Source organism: Falco naumanni, chromosome 6, assembly GCF_017639655.2.
Source record: "Falco naumanni isolate bFalNau1 chromosome 6, bFalNau1.pat, whole genome shotgun sequence".
NCBI classification, from domain to species: domain Eukaryota; kingdom Metazoa; phylum Chordata; class Aves; order Falconiformes; family Falconidae; genus Falco; species Falco naumanni.
This window is the reverse complement of record NC_054059.1, coordinates 53,992,213-54,011,374: the sequence shown is the minus strand read 5'-3', so window position 1 is coordinate 54,011,374 and position 19,162 is coordinate 53,992,213. Positions and strand designations below refer to the sequence as shown.

The 19,162-nt window shown below is 46.2% G+C and overlaps 1 protein-coding gene across 1 annotated transcript; it reads left to right on the top strand.

Annotated features, from left to right (window-relative positions):
- The first annotated feature begins 6,024 nt into the window (after positions 1–6,024).
- TCF21 (transcription factor 21) lies at positions 6,025–8,873 on the top strand. Its single transcript, XM_040599423.1, has 2 exons — positions 6,025–6,687; positions 8,333–8,873. The coding sequence occupies exons 1-2, from the start codon at positions 6,238–6,240 to the stop codon at positions 8,420–8,422; spliced, it is 540 nt and encodes a 179-aa protein (XP_040455357.1). The 5' UTR covers positions 6,025–6,237; the 3' UTR covers positions 8,423–8,873.
- The last annotated feature ends 10,289 nt before the right edge of the window (positions 8,874–19,162 follow it).

The following is a 19,162-nucleotide window of genomic DNA, read 5'->3' as shown; positions in this document are numbered from 1 at the left end:
AACTGTACAAGTAATAAAAGCTCACCAGAATAGTTGACATTCTTCCTGCCACTCCCCTACAAAGTGTTCTTCTTTTCCAAATTTCTCTCTCAAGCAAAAATCTCCTACTTTCCAAAACTTTATCCAATGTGCTAATTATTGGAAGGCAAAAGAGAACTTATTTCTTATCGACAAATTTCATCATGTCTTAAAGCCACAAAAATGCAAAGGATTAGCCAACAAATAACCATCATGGAAAGAAATATTCAAAATAAAATAGTATGTCTGCACTTTAATCCTTCAGTGATAATTTTGCGTAAGACAGCAATAATTTTGCATAAGATATATTGGCTTTTTTGCATATTTCTCTTTTGACTACTTCATAAAAGAGTCTGCAGTTTACAATGTCAACTAACTAGTAATATTTCAGAGATGCATCCTGAAAGCAGTGGATAGTAATAGTCCCAGCAGTAGAGATGGAAGAGGATACCTCTTCTCACTGTCTGTGAGTCTCCTTTTATATAGGAATAAACATGCATTATAAAACAAACATGACTCCACCACTTAGGTTTGCTTCCTACGAGCATCCAGCAAAAGCAAATTCACTTGCATGTCTGTGAAAAATTAATTGAAAGTTTGAGCTCAGGATTAGCTGTCTTGTTTCTGCTTCAATAACTTCTACAGCTTACATGCTTCTTGTTTCTGGTGTACTCAGGTTCTAGCTGACAGATCCTTTGCAAGACATTGCGTAACACAGCAGCAGTACCAGAAACCCTCATCAGAGACCTGGCATAGAAGAAGGAAGTGAGTTACACAAGGATTTGATGCATCCTTCATGATTAGGACATAGAACTTGTGGTCAGTATTGCTCTTAGGCATTAGGATATGTAATCATGACTCTATTTCTACAGAGGCAGCTTTTACCATTCTTGTTCATATAGTGTGTCTTACTATGTGAGCAGCCCTGCTGATTTTTGTGAAGATACTCAAAGGAAAAGGTACTGGATGGCATAAATCAGTGGTAGAAATCATCCAGTTATTACATATACTGGTACTCCCTACAGCAGACAAGAGCACTATTTGTATGTGTCATAGATTTTATCATCAATGTGAAAAAAAGAATTAAAACATAAAATCTGAAACAAAATAATTTGAGTTTCATGAAAAGTTTTTTCAATATCCACTAAAAAATTTTTTGTGGAACTCCATTTCCCATTCTCAGAGTTTCAATGGTTTTGGGTTTGTGACATTTCAAGGTTTAAAAAGTCACGTGAAGGGAATTATGGCTGCTGCATAACTTTCTACATAAATTTTCTTGAAACTGCAGTTTGTTTCTTTTTAAATATTCTGATCTATAATCAGTAAGACTGATTTTTTTTTTTATTCTAGGTATCTGCAAAACTTTCAGGTGTTTGTAAATGAGAATAGAAGGAAATACTGTTAGATTTTTTCCCCACATTAAACTATTCTAGAAAGCAGTTTCTCAAAAAGCTCTAATTTTTTGGGGCTTTGAAGCAAGACACTGGGATTTCTTGGGGAGAGGTAGTGATGCTGGTATCACATACAAGTATGTACCTCTTGGGCCAGTTCTCCAGGATAGCCTTTTTACCATCTTGGCAATTACATTATTTTTTTCTCTTTGTGTATTGCTTTATGTTATGTATCACAATGTGCCTTACCTTTCAAACCCAAACTGTGACCAGAAACGGATAGACAGCACTGGAAAGGAGCCGTGGGAGGGTTTCAGTGCCCTGGCCCTTCTGAAAAGCTACACCACTCTTAAAAACAACTTGGATCCATTTCCTCAGCACTGCCTGCCCCCTACGATGGACAAGACAGAATCCTATCACAAAAATATCACAGGTTTATTATATTGTTATTAGTATTATATTATTAGTATTAGTTAGTATTAATCATATATAATAGTATATTGTTCATATTATTTCACTGAAGGTATGTAAAAGTATGCCTCTGAAGTCCCTCCACCATTTTACATAGTTTCCAGGTAGGACCAAGAATGAGCAAGAGAAACCTCAGTGCAACCAGATATTTTTTTAAAAAGTTGCAACCTGAAAACAGTAATCTGGTTGTACTTTTATTCCTGGCTATTCTCAAACCTGACTTAACTTGATTCATGATCAGGTGGCTGCATGTGGGTGACTTCCTTGGTTATTCTACAAATATAGGAAAACACCTGTGTTATACTTGGGCGAGGAATTTTAAAACCAGCTACTGACTATGTTTTCCCCAGTTGTGGGTGATCTGACATTTTTCTTGGGTGGCTGTTCAATGCACGGTGAAAATATGGTGCCTTGACAAATGACACAGAACATAAAAGAAAAACACACACACAAAAAAACCACGAAAAACAAAAACAAAAAAAAACCCACCAAGACATGCACGCAAAAACATGAGACACTTGCAGAAATCTTGGCCTCAAGTTCCAAAGCTGTTCTCAAATTACTGTGTTATTCCAGCCCAGGGGAGGGAAGGTCGGAGGCATAAAAAATGGGGCTTTTTTTTCCAGGACATCTGTAACTTGCTATAGGCCAGCACAAGCCTGTGTGTGGCATGTCCCCCATCTGACACTCTTAAGACCGGCATCCCAAATCTCTGCCCCTAGCACCCCTGGCATGTCCTAAATGGCCTCATGGCTTAATGGGTCTCAATCAGAAGTAAAAAAGAGATACACTTTCCTGTGTAGCCAAAGCAATGCAGAGGAGTCATCTACAGAGCAAAACCACAGATTCATGATGATGTTCCCCATAACAGCATTTCAACTTCATTTTTAAAATATGAATGAAGAAGTGAATGTGCTGGAAAGGCCAAAAGGACTTTAGCTCCATCTGTCTTTTCCAACTAGCTATTAACCCAGTGGCTGATCTGTTGTCCCAGTCATTTAACTGGAGAGGTGGCCACACCATCGCTGCGGTGGCTGCAGCCATCTCAGCTTTACCCTTCCCACAGGACTGGGTTGGTCTCCACCCCATCAGTCTCTACCCCAAACCAGGGCTGCAATTCAGAACAAAAGTCAGGGGGACTGGGCAAGCCAATTCAGGTTAAGGGAGAGGGATTGAAACTGGGAGCCAGATTAGGGGGACAAGCCCTGGACTTGCCAGGAGGCACACAAGGAGTAAGAAGATTGGAAAAGGAGAGGTTCAATTCCTCTGACAAACAAATAAGGAACTAAGAGTTACCCAGAGATGAGAGGATGTTTTCTAGGTCCCCCCTTTGGAGAGGGAAAAAGGGACAATTATGTTGTTAAGAGAGTGTGTAACAGTCTGTACACTACATGTATGTCAGTATATATCAAACACACACAATAGCCTCCAGAAAGTTAATATGAAAATGTGTCCTGTGTCTCCACAAACGTGTGTGGTCTGTATTAGATCAAATTTGCTGGCTCTGAGGATTCAAAAATGTATGTCGGTTAGTAAAAGCTACAAATGTATGGCGATTCTAAAGGCTCATAACACACATGCATGCATACCTTGATTTTCAGAATGCACATATAGCAGCATACTAAAGGCAATTTTAAGAAGCCAGATCATTCCTTCTGCATTTTACAACAAATTTTTTGAAATTACTGAAGTTAAAAATAAGTGATAGAAAGGATGTGAATATATATTTTTTTCTGTTGTTTTGTTCTTCTGGGAGCTTCTGATGATGAAATTTTCATGGGGTTTTGTGCTCTCTGGTCATTTGTGCTTAGAGACACATGCAACTTCAACTTGGTTTTCTATCATCCTTGATCCAGTAAGAGTCCTGTAGCTCATTTCTAACATCAATCACTTGGACTATAAATCTCTGCAATGGATATGGCCATTTAAATCTCCACCTGCACAAACAACAATCAGGTCTAGAAAATAAGGAGACTCATAAATCTCCGTGATGGTGATTAGTAATATTTTGGATCCGCAACAAGGATGTTATAAAGAAAGAAAAGAAAAAGAAAAGCTAATTCATTAATTAGGACTGATATGCTGACAATCTGTTTAGTTTATACAGAGAGAAAACACAAACAGGGCACATTTAACATAACATGAGATTAGAAGTTGGTGAATTCCCAAGAGCCCAGGACCTGGAGATATGATATCTTAACGTACTTATCCTATTGTGAGTGGGAAGGTGTTATCTTCCAGCCAAATGGTAAAGAGCTGGTTTAAAGTTTAGGCTTTCCCCTTCTCTTCTGGTTTATGTGAACCAAGATGGATCAAGAGATAGGAAAGACTTCCTTGCTAGTTATCAAAAATGACACTCTTGCCTCCTACTGAAACTTTAATCTGCAGCCAGTATGTAGCACTTGGGAGACGTACCAGTTTGGCCCTCCACAGTTTTAGGTTGGTTAGCTGTTTTTTGTTTAGTGCGTGCAGAAAACCCGATGTGATGTTCACACAGATCAGTAAGAGACTTTCCTGTGGCTCCAGTGACCTTGGATTAACTCTGAAGTCACTGTGTGCCATGGTGACATCTCAGGCTGTACATTTTTGTCCAGAGCTATCTGAATCCTCAGGTAAGCAGCTGAACAAGTGGAATTGCTCCTGCAATCAGATCAGTCACTGTGTCCAGAAAGGTCACATGTGCAGATCGTGCCCAGTTCTTCAGTCCCCTGTGTTCAAAACCCAGGCTGCCAGGGGACTGGTGAGGTTTCAGGAAGCATGTGAAGAGGCAAGGAGCTACAGGAGCATGTTCATGCTTCACTGGCCTCTGTGGGCTCCACATGTGGGTTTAGGAAAAGATTTTATATGGAGAAGAAGAGCTAGGCCAAGGTTAACCGCTTTAAAAAGTCTGCTCTGCAGAGACTGAATACACATGTGCATAAAGATCATAACTGCAGCATAGGTCTGCTCGTTCAAACTACACAGCAACCTGCACAGTCACACTAGTTGCAAAAAGATGGGGAGTGTTTGCAGTGGCTGCCGAGCACGGCCTAAAACCCCCACTCCCACCACTCCCACAGCAGGGGCCTTATCTTGCCTCTTCATTCAGGCTGAACTCCCTGACTTTTGGGCATGCACAACTCAGCAGATGAAACACTCCGCGAGTACAGCAGAACGAACCACTGACGTCTGCCCTGCAACAACACGCCAAGAAAAGGCGTTTCTTTTCTGTGCCACCTCTACCCCCCAATAACCCCCCCAGATTTTCCTTCATGTCAGCGCACACCCTCACCGCCCCATCTGCAGCTGCACGGACCCTCCCCAGCAGCACGGTGCTTTGCCTGGGCTCAGCGAGGCTCCATGGACCGCCAGGATCTCGGTTGCCTGGCACACCTGCAGGCTGGGCAGTCTATGGGATGCCTACAGTTGGAGGGACTCAAAAGAGCAAGAGGGGACTGGGACTTGTCAGAGGCCACCCCGCAAGGCTGAAAGAAGTCAGATCCTTCTGCCTCTAGCTCCTGGGCTGTGACAGCGAGGTCCACACTGCCGGCCAGACAGCAGAGCACTCCCTTCCTGGAATACACTAGTAGCTGGACAGGATACGTTTGCAAATATAATCATCCACAAATCTCCCTCAGATTAGGTTACAGGACAGCATTTCGACGGCACGCATTACAAAGCTCCCTGGAAGGCTTGGCTGGTGGATCTGCTGCTCTCTCTGTTCATGACCCATTTTGGCTTTCATCAAGAATCATGACACCAGCTGCCTGGGTCATCTAGGAGGCAGGGAGGGGGAGAGCAACCCTGGGCTGGAAAGGGAAGTGGGGAAGGAGAACAGGAGGAGGAGGAGGAGGAGGAAGGGGGAGGATAGAAAGACAGTGCGGGGGGAGAGCCAGTGAGTTGCTTTGCTCCAGTTGTGAAGATTTGAATCCCAGTTCTGAGCTCTCGGCAAAGGCTTGCTGGGATACCTCATTCCCTGTCCTGTGCAAAGGTCTGTGATTGGGGATGTGGTGTGCTCAGTGGGCAGGGCCCCTCCCCTGGGCTGGATCCGCCTCTCTTATCCCCCAGATAAATTACTAGTGTCCTCACTAAATTCCTCGGCTTTCTCTCTCTCTCCCTCTCTCTCCCTCTCTCACACACGCTCACTCCCTCCCTCAAACACGGGCAAAGCGGGGTTGGGGGGCGGGAGGGTGGGAATCCTCTCTGGACTGGTATTGCGCCTTGGTGCTGGCGGCGGGGGGAGGGGGGGGAAGGGAAGGAAAATTCTGGCACCCCTTCTCTCCTCCAACGCCTTGAAGTGATCTGAGGAGCTTCCCTTCCCCCCCCCCCCCCCCGCCCCTTCCCCCCTTCCCGCTGGTCCCTTGGCATCTTCCAGACCATGTCCACTGGGTCCCTCAGTGATGTGGAAGATCTGCAGGAGGTGGAGATGCTGGAGTGCGATGGCCTGAAAATGGATACTAACAAAGAGTTTGGGGCGTCCACCGAGAGCAACGAGGAGGGATCCAATGGCGAGAATGGCTCCCCTCAGAAAGGGAGAGGGGCCTCGGGCAAGAGGAAAAAAGCTCCCCCCAAGAAGAGCCCTTTAAATGGAGTGAGCCAGGAGGGAAAGCAGGTCCAGAGAAATGCTGCCAACGCCAGGGAGAGGGCGAGGATGAGGGTCCTTAGCAAAGCCTTCTCCAGGCTTAAGACCACCTTGCCCTGGGTGCCCCCAGACACCAAGCTTTCCAAACTGGACACCTTGAGGTTGGCCTCCAGCTACATCGCTCACCTGAGGCAGATCCTAGCCAATGACAAGTACGAAAATGGCTACATCCACCCAGTCAACCTGGTAAGTCACAGCCTGCTGGGGCCAGGCACTCTGTGTGCGTGTGCGTGGGGAGAGGCGGGCGAGGAGCTGGGATGGGGCATGTGCAGGGAGGAACCTTCGCTGTACTTCTCAGGGACAGTCTGGTGCCAGTGGGGTGGCAAGGGATACTGCATGAGGAGGGGACAGGCTCCCAGCTGTCCTCCCACCCTGTGCTCTGAGAGCTGAGCCGCCCAGGCCCCATCCGCTGCTCCTAGCAATCCCCTCCAGGAGACGGACAGGGGCCACACTGGCCACAGACAGGCAGGGACAGGCTTCACTGCCCCAGAAACGCCTGAGAAACCTCAGCAGGTCGATGATAGCTTTCTAACTGCAAGCAGGTGGGTATAGGAATTTGGGTTAGAGAAAGGTATGTTTTAAGAAGGATCCAATGAGCCAGGATTTATTCTTAACCCTCCTCTCTACGCTAACGCTTCCTGCCGTAACAGTCCTCTCGAGCCCTAGGTTTTTAAAGACAGAGCTCGCGGGGCTCTGCGCTCAGCCGCTTGGATTTGCTGGGTCCAGGACACTTCTACGCGCGTAAACTGGCAAAGGAGAAATAAGTACCAGTGCGGACTCCCCAGGGAGGGTGGCTGCCCCAGGCACGCTCTGCAAAGCCTCTCTGGGCTGTGCGGTGTTGCTGCTGCTGCTCCCACCACCCACAAAAACCTTTCCCGAACAGCCCAGGCTCTCCCCGCCATACCTGGCTGCCAGAAAGATCTAGTTTTCAGCTCTAAAAATACGTGCAACTGATGCAAAGTGGAGGTGGGCAAGATCTGCCTGGGCTCTTTTCAGAAATCCAGCCTTTACATTGCCCACACGTGCAGACCCCACCAGACCAAGAGCTCTCAGAAGGGTGATCTGGGGGGCGTTTCACCAGGGTCCGTCTCTGCCTTTTGAGTGCTGGACGCTGGGGGAAAGAACGTTACCTGCTGTTTCAGCTGATAAGGGCCTGGGAGAGATTTTTAGGGCTAAACCCAAAATCCTCAGTGCAGCAACACGGGATAAGAAACGATGAAATAAACCAAAACCAGCACCCAAGGCAGACGCAGCACGCACGGCCACCCCCGCAGGGAGGCACACCAAAACGTGCCCCCCGAGCCGCGGGAGGCCAAGGAGGGCAGCCGGGCGGCTCCTGCCCCCGGGAGCCCGGCGGCGGCGGCGGGGCGTGAGGCGGCTCCCACGGGGCAGAGCCCCCACGCCGGTCACGACCAAAGGCGGGGTGCGGCGCGGCGGCGGCGGGGTGCCCGCGGCGGCCGTGCCGGGGAACGCGGCTGTGCCGGGGCCGGCGCGGCTCCCTCCTCCCTCTCTCCCTCTCTCCTTCCTCCCTCCCGCCCGCCGCGGACCAGACGGGCTCCACCGCCCCGAGGGCGCCCGGGGGATGCCCGCCGCGGCTGGGAGGCGAAGCGGCACCAGCCTCCGGCGAAAGGCAGAAGGGTCCTCGGCGAAGGCAGCGGCGAGTGCCCCGGCCCGAGCCGCGCAGAGCGCTCCAGGAGCAGGCTCAGGCGGTGGATGCCGGGCTCGATCCCCCGGGGCGCTCCCGAGCTGGACCCGCTGGCGCAATCGGCGTTACAGTGTGCATTTTTCCGTATGTAACCCCCTTCCCACCCGTGTCTTTTCCCGGCTACAGACTTGGCCTTTTATGGTAGCCGGCAAACCCGAGAGTGACCTGAAAGAAGTGGTGAACACAAACCGCTTGTGCGGCCCGACGGCATCCTGAGCCCCGGCGGCCGGGCCAGCAGCGTCCCGGCGCGGCCGGGGAGCGGGCGGCGCGGCGGGCAGGGACACGCCGCGGCCCCGCCACTGCCCCGGGCCCCGTGCAGAGCGGCGGGGAGAGCCGCTCTCCCGGCGCAGAGGAGACCAAATGTGCCCTAGCAAAGACTCCACCCCGAGAGATCCCGACTCTATTTAACTTTATTAAATGCGTGTACAGTCGAGTGTCCTGCAACAACAGCCTTGCTGGTTCAAGCGCTACTAGAGAAAAGACAGAGATCAAACAAAACCTACCATGCGTGTATCTTTTGTCTGAGACCTGTGAAATATGTAGATGCCTAGAAAAACTGACTTTGACAGTCATCTCTATGAAGTAATTCACCCTAAAGATATATAGATATATTTTCTTCAAGCAGGTTCTGCTCTGTTTCTGTGAATAAACCTTCCTTTCCACTGAACACAGAGCGGTGTAGTGTTCGTTTCCGACTCTCGGGCTCGGCGGGGAAAGACCGCGCCTCCGCCGGCCCCCGGCGCTGCGCGCAGCGGCCGCGCTCGCCCGGCGCCCCGCGGGGAGCCCGCCCCGCCGGCCCGGCTACGGGAGCGCCGCTGCCCCGGCGCCGCAGACCTGGAGCGAACGCCCGGCGGAGGAGGCGGCCGGGCCCGCAGCCCGGCTTCGCCGCGGGAGCCCGGCCCGGCCCCGCCGCTCGAGCAGTTATCTGTGGATGAAGCACAGTCGGACGGAGGATGCCCCTCTGGCCCCGGTCCTGCGTGCCGGGAACTTCTAATTTAAACAACCGCCTCCATCGATCAGCGCGCCCGTGGGAGATGAGGCTGAGATAAACAGGGGTGCGGGGCGCTCCCCCTGCACCGGTCGCGGCCGCCGGCAGCTGATGCGCCAGATCCCACCGCGCTGTTTAATGTTTCAGGGTTATGACCGCACTGTTTACAAGACGTCTTCGGTTATTTATACTGTTATTATTAGCAGAGGGGCTTTAAATTTCCGCTTCACTTGCTCTTTCAATACCGTCCCTCGGTTCCGTTTGATACCTGGGTACTTTCTGGCCGAAAGCAGGAGTGGGGCAGCGGGGGCTGCGGGGCCGCCCCGGGGCCGGGGGGGCATCGCGGCCGCCCCCCGGACCAAGCACCACCTGTCCCGGCCGGGTTGCGGGGGGCGGCGGCGGGGGCTGGGGGACGGTCACAGGCAGCGCGGGGGCTACGGACCCCCCGGCAGCTGCCTCCTGTCGGGCAGGCACTGAGCTGCCCCGGGCATCCCTGCGGGCTGGGTGTCGTTCGTTCCTGCTCATAGCCCGCTGCCCCCCGAGATAAATGGGCGAGGAGGCAACGCGGCCTCCGGGCGACCCAAATTCACCAGTCGGGTTCATGCGTGGGCTCTGTTTAATTAAAGCAGCTCGCTGTGCGCCCGGGGCTATGCAAACATCTCGGCCCTCATTATGGAAAGGGACGGGGCCTGCTGCATCATCCTAACGGTGTGGAAGGGAAAAGCTGTTGTAACTGCACTTTCTCACAGCTTTATCTCCGTCCCGCACAATTAAAATCAGACGTCCTTGCCTGGCTGACCCACGCACAACTGCGCTGTTGTGAGTGGGGCTGTGCCGGAGGAGACACTCAATTACACACAGGGGCTCGACTGACTTCACTGCCAAAGGATCACCTTGAAAAGCCACAGGTCTTGCTGAACAGATGAGCAGTTCTGGTAAGCACAGTTGAAAGGGCTGATCTCTTCGCCACAGGCATTGGGAAATTCAGTGGGAATTGCTGTTCTCTTTAAGGGAAACAGAATAGAGCCCTCCGACCTTAGGCTAAGTGCAAAGGACTGATATATCAAATGCACAAATACCACTGAACAACTTACCTACCAAATGTAAATTAACCATTGGGTTTAACCGCTTAATCTTAAATTAACTTAAATCTATACTAACTAATGTGTGCTCAGGACTCATAGCAAGGTGCTGTTTTCCTTCTAGAAAGCATAAACTGATAGGCATCTGAGATATGCATAAAATTAAGAATTAAATTCTGAATATTCTCACACCTGCTTCTTCGCCACCTTGCTTTGCAATTCTTATTAACTGCATGTAGCACCCTTCCCTCCTTTTTGAGTTAGCCATGTTCAGTGTTCATCCACAACCTGAAACAGCATGGAGAAAGAAGGGAGAAATGCAATAGTCCTCTGTGAAATGTGAGGAACACAGCTGTAACCGTGTGCCAAAAGCTGCAATTTAAGTGGAATGGTAAGAGACACTGTTACTTCTTGTGCTGCTATTCACTTTATCTAGTGGTATAGATTGCAAGGCTCTTGGGGACTAAACTATTCCTCAAGCATCCTCCACCCTTCTCAGTCTTTGCCTCTGAACAACAGCTCAGCAACAAACAAAAAGACAAAAAGCAACAAGCAATAAACAAAAGCAATCAGCAGTACACAGGAAGGTAAATAACAGCTTTACTCTGTAAAACAATTAGCGGCTTTATCTCCATTTTGAAGACAACAAACATATTTTCCAGAGTTATTTATGTGGCTGGGAACCCTTGGTCCATTGACTTCTTGTGTAAGGGCATAGTCCTGACAGTATTGGCAGCTGGCTTCAATGGCCCAAGATTCTTTGATTGATTAACAGTCTAACTGTGTATCTCAGGAGAACAATGAATGAAATCATTCCTCCCTCCTTCTGAGTGCCATTTTACAGAAAAATATTTGCAAACAGAAAATATATGTTTGGTCTGACTGAAGCAATTGATGATTTTGAAAGGAACTTGCAATGTGCTAAGGGAAAATGGGTAACTGGTTTAAATATTGATTTCAATGATTTTAAAGAAAGTATTTTGTTTGCCTTCTTGTTTTTCTGTACAAAGTGATTCATTTTAATATTAGCCGAAATATACTTATACTTCTTCTCCATGTGGAAAAAAAGCTGACTTGATTTATCTTTCTGTATCTACATGGATGTAGATGCAGCTGTGTGAGTGTCTGTATACATTTCCTCCTAATAATGTCTGAACTCATTGCCTGATTTCAAGTGAATTTGACAGAGGTCTTAAAGATAACTAAATTGCCTTTTTTTTTTTCTGAAAACAGGCAGCTGAGTAGAGAAAAGAAAAAAAAATCTTTAAATTCTTCAACTAAAGGAAAGGTTTTAACATGAACCCAGCCCTTATCAGATACCAGAGCATACAGAGCAGGGTGCCAGCTGTAGATGAAGCCTCAAACACTGCTTCAATCACAGGATACAAATTAATAGAAAACCTGCTTATAGGCCTATGTGTTGTAAGATAAATATAATTCTATTATAAATTTATATATTATAAATAAGATAAATATAACTATCTATAACTGTAAGATAAAAACCTCCAAAAATGGTTTAGTCCCAACTGATCTTAATTTTATTTTTTTTAAAATGGAAGGAAACCCAGTTCCACCCAACTACTTCACAACCATTTTTCAGTTCAGCTAGAGATTAGAAAAATCCCTTATTTGCAGAGCTGCACTCAGTGCTCAGGCTCCCAAGTTCGCTGCTCACATTGCACTGTTTAGCAGCAGTTTTCACAGTTTTTAAGGTCTTTAGAAGCAAGCATTTTTCCATCCCTTACAGAAAATACATTTTAGGCTTATCTTATCCTCTCTCTGGGATAGAAATTTGCCATCCTGAAACATCAGCGTAGCAAGAATGCCACTTTGCAGACACCTGCACAGTGCCTTGCTGTCCTGGGCACTGACCAGGATAGCAATGCCACGGTGATGGTCGTGCCCCCAGGCTGCAAGGTGCCCAAGGAGAGCATATGCTAGACAGCTTATTCCTTGAAGTGCCTCCAAGGCTGAAATTCCCAGCTCACCTTGGAAATTAAAAGACTTAGAAAATCTGTGTCATTTCTTCTGTAGGTAAGCTGGTTTGAACCCCTGATACAATGACGGGGTCACAAGCACAGGTTTGTTTGAAGCATTTGTACTGGTAACTCCACAGCTGTGTCTGCCCGGAAAAACGTGCTTCCCTGTAAATGAACTGCATATATTTTTCAAAAGGTAGTATTTGCTGAAACCCCATTGTCATTGCGATTCATTATTATTTGTAGTAAAAAAAAAAATGCAAAAGACATTAGCTAATTGCAGGTAATAAGCTGTCTAAAAGAGAATAAAACTCAAATGTATCTGGTGTACAAGTGGAGGGTATAGTCTGATGAAAGTGCAGAGGATTTCTCATTTCTGTATGGATATCTGAATGTAGATAATCACTCATAGTCTCCCAAAAGGGACAGGTTTTCAAAAGAAATTTCAATGATATTGAAATGAAATTCAGTTTCAATGAAATTGAAATTTGTGGTGGCAAACAACAGAGCATTCTGTAACTTCCATGTATATATACACCTAGAAAACCTCCATACATAATTTCTCCCAACAGCCAGCAATTCAAATGGTCCATGTTCATTGCTGGCCCGTGTAGCACTGACAATTTCTGTATTGAGGCTGAAAGTGCTGCAAATGCAGCCCCACAGGATAAATACAGCTTTGTGCTTGTTATTCAGCTGCGCATTGCTTCATGCTTTTCAGCCCAGCATACTTTATGGATGGGAAGCGGCACAACCAGTATTAATGGCTTTTTTCCTTCCACTGCAAAGCTACAGGTGTGTCATGGCTTGGTGAATTTCTTCAACTCTGAGATGTCATAGGTCTGACCTAAAAGTTATGCTGTGGGAAGGACGGCAAAAAAGCATGCGTTACCTTTGCAAGGACGGCTGCCGGCAGACTCCAAACCCAGCAAAGTTCTGCAAGTAACTGATTTTTCTTCAGTTCACTTCAGGCACTGGTTTATCTGAGCTAGCTGTATAAAAACCACTTAAAGTAGGTTTTTATAAAAAACTACTTAAAAGTAGGCCTAGGCATAGAGTCATCACACTTCCCAAATGTGGCGTGGCCATACCCTAGGGTCACAACAGTCCTGAGATGACGCATTTTCTTGCCTTAGAGTTTTGCCCTTAAACTGAAACTTGTAAACAGATGAAATGCGTTTTCAAGCCGTTGCACATGCGTGCAAACAGCTACACCATCCTCGTCCTCGCATGGGGAGTGGAAAGATCCAAACCTCCTTGCAAGGAAAAAAAAGATCATAACAAAGACAGGAGAATAAAAACAATGCAAATCCTTCCTTCACTTTAAATTCTAAAAGGCTGCTTTCCATAAGCAAGGAGAAAAACCCCAACCCTTACTTACATCTCAGGCTGCTGTGTAAACTATAAGACTGTATCCAACTGTAAATATGGATTATCTACACACTTAAATTTTCTCTCGATTGTTTACATAGACGCTGATTAAGAAATGGGGATCAGAAACACTAGGGGAAAAAAAGGAAGGGTACAACTACACAGCAGACAGAAGGAAAGGGGGAAAAAGGCACAGAATAATTCCTCTTCCTCTGACTACTGCTCCATCCTGATGAAAGGATGGGCTGGGGAAGGCACGAACTATCAGCAGCTCCATCACAGCCCAGTGGAGCCAGACCACCGGGGAGATGGAAACCGAGAGGTTGAGAGCTGCAGCTGCCTTCTCTGGGAGGAACATCTGCAAAATCCTGCACGGCAGCAGCAGGGGAGGAGGAGCAGGCACAGGCAGCGAGCATTCCCAGGGATGTGCTCACATAGATAACTGGCCCACTGGATGGCTTCCCAGGCTGCTGCAGCAGCACTTCCCTCCCCCATCAGGAATGAGGCAAAGACCATCATGTGCAACAAGCAATCCAAGTGTCAGCACAGCCTCTTGCTTCAGCATCCTGTTTCTTGTGATGCTTTTTGATGGCTGAACTGACCACAATGGGGGCAGTTCTTCCTCACCGATAACACAGTTTTGTTCTTATGTAGGAACTTTCATACTGCTGGCACCTCAGAGTCAATGCAGAAATTAAACAGAAGATGGCAGTTACCTCGGAACATTTGCTGTCACTTCATGACCAAACGGTTTTCTATAGGAGGTCGCTATCATTGGGAAGACAAAGAGGCACAAAGCTGACAGCTGACTGGCTGAAGGTTCACACATAAGCTTGATACAGGCTTAGGGCACCAGCTCTTCTGGTGCACAAACTTATGAGCTGTTCTCCTAGGCACGCTGATATCGCCAGGGATCTTTGCTCTTTGAATTCAGTATAAAGATAGGAATAAGAAGAGTGTAGGGGAAGGATCCTCTCTTTCAGGCTATGTGTCTGCATCTACGCTTTCTAGTACAGACAAAACAGGCTATGGACCATTCTCTGGCTCCAACAGCCAGTGCTGTGGCCAGGGTCACATCCACACATACCTGCATTTTATTCCACTCTCACCAAAGGGCAAAGTCCCTGGCACACACTATTCTCAAACCGTGCTTGGATATTTTCTGGGAGGAAGTTAGTCAGACAGGCTGAAGGCATGCCAAGGACCCTATTAACAGCCAAGCACTACGAGAAATAAGCCTTGGCCCTGTTTTATTTATCTGTGTTACTGCAGCCTTAGAAGCATGAGCAGTAAAGGTACTTGATACCTTTGTCTCATCCCAGCCTCGAGCTCTTCTAACTTGTTTCCTAGATCAGCCTGCTTTCTTTTATGGGCCAAACATTCTTAGTGAGGACACTCTTTGCTATTTGTATCTTATAAGTAATATACGTTAGGACTAGAGGTCACTAGAAGCAAGGGGCCAAGTTCAAGGTGACATCATATCCTAAATTGTGACATTGAAAACCCCTGTTTGTTTGTTGCCCAACTCTACTAAGCTCTGCAGTACCTTTTCTACCTGAGCTGTGAGTTACCTGATGCCAAAATTTGACGTATGCCCTCAGTATCATTTTCTTGCCATTGCCAAGCAGCGGCATCATGTCAATCTCATGCGAAGATCTGGAACTGAGATATTCCCCTACTTAAAATCCACAGAAAGGGTTCAGACAGTCAGTGGGTGCTGTCTGTGCATGCCTAACATCTTTCTGCTGGGCCAGGATGTGAGCTGGCAGGGCGAGCTGAGGTCAGCTTCCCCAGATTGTTTGGCTACAGCTACCCGTAGCACGGCAGGGAGACTGCTGAGGAGCCAATGTTACTATCTCCCCGTAAACTTTCTCCCCAGTTTCCCTCATACTTGGTCTTCTGATTTTACCAATTTCACCGTGATTTTCCATTACTGCCAACAAAGGTTGGTATGCAGAGTCTGTAAATACCATTCAGTTGTAGAGGCTGAAACTACAGATGCATATTAAATTATTGTAAAGCTTCCTAAAGAAAAACTTTACCCTGATCATCTGACTTTTATTTTGGGGTACTTCACTACCATGTTCTTCATAGGCTTATATTTTATTAAATAGTATACCTAGCTATATCTATTACATAAAATATACATAGACACTAGGTAATATATATATACTACAGATAAATATGGCGTAAATATTTACATACTATATAGTATCTATATTTATTAATTATGTATATAAATACAAATATATAAAATAATATATTATAAAATTAAACAGAATTTTTACTATTGTGGAGCTGGTTTAAGTGCCACTTACAGAAGGGAGGTAACAGTTTAACAGTAATGGCATGGGTTACCATACTATACATCATCAGAAAAGTGTGAGAAGGCACAGCTGACTTTACAGTTTCACCTGATAAACCAAGCCCTGGAGCGAAGGATTTTCTCCCTGGCTGATCTCCTGCCATAGGTTTACGGTTGTTCCCTGCTGGCTGCCAGCTTGGGAGATGTCTCATAATTAACCTGTTGTATCATGTGCATGTAGCTGATGACCAGTCTATACAATGTCATTTCTATGGAATGTGCGAAAGACAGGTTGCTCCTTGGTACCTCCCCTTCAAATACTTCAATATAGTCTTCTGCACAGAGCCCACAGTACTCTAAGACACAGCTGCATAAAACTCTTCTCTATCTAGCCTTCTCTATGGGCTGCCTCAGAGGGCCATCCAGCTTTCTTCTCTGCCCCCTACACTACAGTTTACCTTGCACTGGACGTTATCCGATTGAAAATTAATCCTGTAAAAATAGAAAATCCAGATAACCAATCATTTGCTTCAGTTTGATGTGTGATTTTTTTTACAGAAACTTGCAGTTACAGCTGATTAACAACATAATTAAATGGCATCTTCATTCACTCTCATTGCTGTAATTACAGGGGAAAAAAATATGGGCAGTGTCCTAAAGTTCAGTTATCCTTATTTTTACTGTGCTAGTACTGGTGGTCCCAAGAAGCCCATGATTTCATGCTGCAGAATGTCCAAGCACAGGAAATAGCCTCCCTATAACTCCATCTCCTCTTTACGTCCCAAACTAGGGACTGAGAAACAAACACGTAGGAAAATGAAGTCACATGGTAAGGAAGTAACAGTGTCAGAAGTGGCCTCTGTGCCTTCCCTGTTTGATGTCAGTACAGCATCTGCTAAGTTAGAACAAGCAATAGCAAGAGGCAGATGAGGACACAGTTCGTGCAGGTGGGAAATCCTTAACATCTCAGTCATACTAGTGAAGGAAGCCACTTGAATTACACAGAGGGATGGAGACCAGGAGAGGGGGAACATAAAGACCAGATAATCAGTTATGTAACTATATAGGTGTGGAATAAAATTGCAGGCACAGCTGATAAACTTACATGTCAAATTTGGTACGTGCCCAATCCCCTTCTTTGCATTCCATGTTAATGTGATCATAACTACTTGCATGTATTTGCAGATTTTCCAAATAAATAATTAAAGATGAAATCTTCAAAACATGTTGTAGTCTAAACAGGAAAAGCTCACGCCAAAAAGCAGCCGATACTTCAAAATGGTAAAGTTCATCTCTTTATCAGTAAAAAACAATTTTCTTAATGTCCAGTGATGACTGCACATTTCTGCAGAACACCTGCTAGAAAAACTTATATCCTGAAAAGAGCAAGCGTGTGAAGACAGAAAATGGATGTGTATTTGCTAGAAGGCATTTTGTGTCAGATTTATGTAGACCTTTATGAGTATACTAAAAAACCAGAAGCTCAGTCAGAATTCAAGCAAAATCAGGGTTTATAAAGCTTTTTTCATAATTTGCCTATGCAATCAGTTATTCAGAAAAAAAAAATAATCTGCATCTGTTGTGATACAACTATATAGAACCTTGAAAGAACTGTCAGGGAGAAGACATCGTAACAGTCTAGCCCACATTGGCACTGTTAATTGTAATGACTCAGAGCCTTTAAGCTGAAGCCCACAAAGAATTAAAACAGCCTTAAGACACTCCAGGAAAATGCTGCAGATCTGTGCAGAGTTCCAACTGTTGTAACAGTTGCTCTAAATTCAGAATCCCTGTTTCAAAAAGGTCACCTCACTTGACTATCTTCACCTGAGGGTGGTAAATCCTTTTCTGTCAGATACCACAGGCTGGCAGTGGTGCTGCAGGCTGGTGCAAAGCCAGCCTGCCAGCAGGGAAGCAAAGCTGGCCTTAACAAGCAATACTGTCATTCATGTACTTGCAGCTGATTTGAAGCAAGAATCTGAAATGAATATTCTCGACAAGTGAACCTAGTAATGGATTTCAAGGATTAGATTGAATCTAGCAGAGGAGAACATCCCAACTCTGAAGACTTCAAATTTTAAATTTCATACTGTTCCCTATATCTTGAACTAAAGCTATTCTTCTATCACTTCACACATGGGAAGCACATAATTACAACCCCAAATTTCAGAAAACTGTCAATACAGTGAATACTCTGCACTACATGCATATAAACATACATATATATTTATAGAGATATATACTTTTCATATAAAGACTGATGTGTCTTTATAAATCTAAAGTCAACCTCACAACTTTATTTCATTCTTCCATCTGGGTGGTGGGTCCTTAATTGGCCACACTGCAGCCACACCCATTTGTTTCTGGCTTCCCAAGGCAAGCACACCAAACAGCTCTTCCCAGAAAAAATGTTAAAGTGTAGCTGAAAGGCAGTGCAGTATAGGCTCTGCTCCCTACAAACACCATAGGTGGGACAGTGCCCAATTTGGAGGACTGGCCTGGACAGACAGAACCAGTGCCATCCCAACCACCCCCACTGTGTCCCCATGACCCCTTCCATCTCTCTTCAAAGCATGCCCCATGCGCCCATTTTGCAAAGATTAAATAAGCTGCATATTGGAAAAGTACAGAGCAGCAGTCTTACTTTAGTCATTTTAACATTAAAATGTCAAAAAAATGCTGAGGGCCACACAGTCCTCAGGGGACTTGGGAATATTTGATTTGAGGCTTCTCAGTTGTCTTTGTTTCACTTGAGGTCAGTAATCCGCTCACACACCAAGATACTACAGTTTGCTGCTGTAGACTATCCCTTTGGTACCAAACAACATTGCTATAAATGCTTTAAATTTAAAACAGGCAGCAACCAGAACCCTGCCGCAGTGCAACATGCACATTATGCAGCAGCAGCAGCAGTAGTGGCAGCATGTTGTTGCTGAGTCTCAACTAATGATTGCTGGATCACATCAAGACCAGCACTGACCACACAGTTTGGTCAGAGAGCACACATGGAGCTGCCAAGCCAGCGATCAATGTGTGCGTAGTGAACTACAGAGGTCTGAGGGCAAGTAACCTCACAGAAATACATGCTGTGAGCATTCACACCATCTGATCTGCAAACTGGATCAGATCTGCTGGTTTGTTGGCAAAGGTGCTCAGACGATGTGGTTGGGATCAAGCCTCTATCAGCTGGCCAAAAGCTGTGTACCACAGGCCCACTGGCAGCAGGCAGGC

Bases quoted from the DNA above. Each gene is read 5' to 3' on its own strand.
- TCF21 (XM_040599423.1), top strand. From the start codon at position 6,238: ATGTCCACTGGGTCCCTCAGTGATGTGGAAGATCTGCAGGAGGTGGAG. The intron at 6,688-8,332 runs GTAAGTCACAGC...TCCCGGCTACAG, and splicing joins ACATCCACCCAGTCAACCTG to ACTTGGCCTTTTATGGTAGC.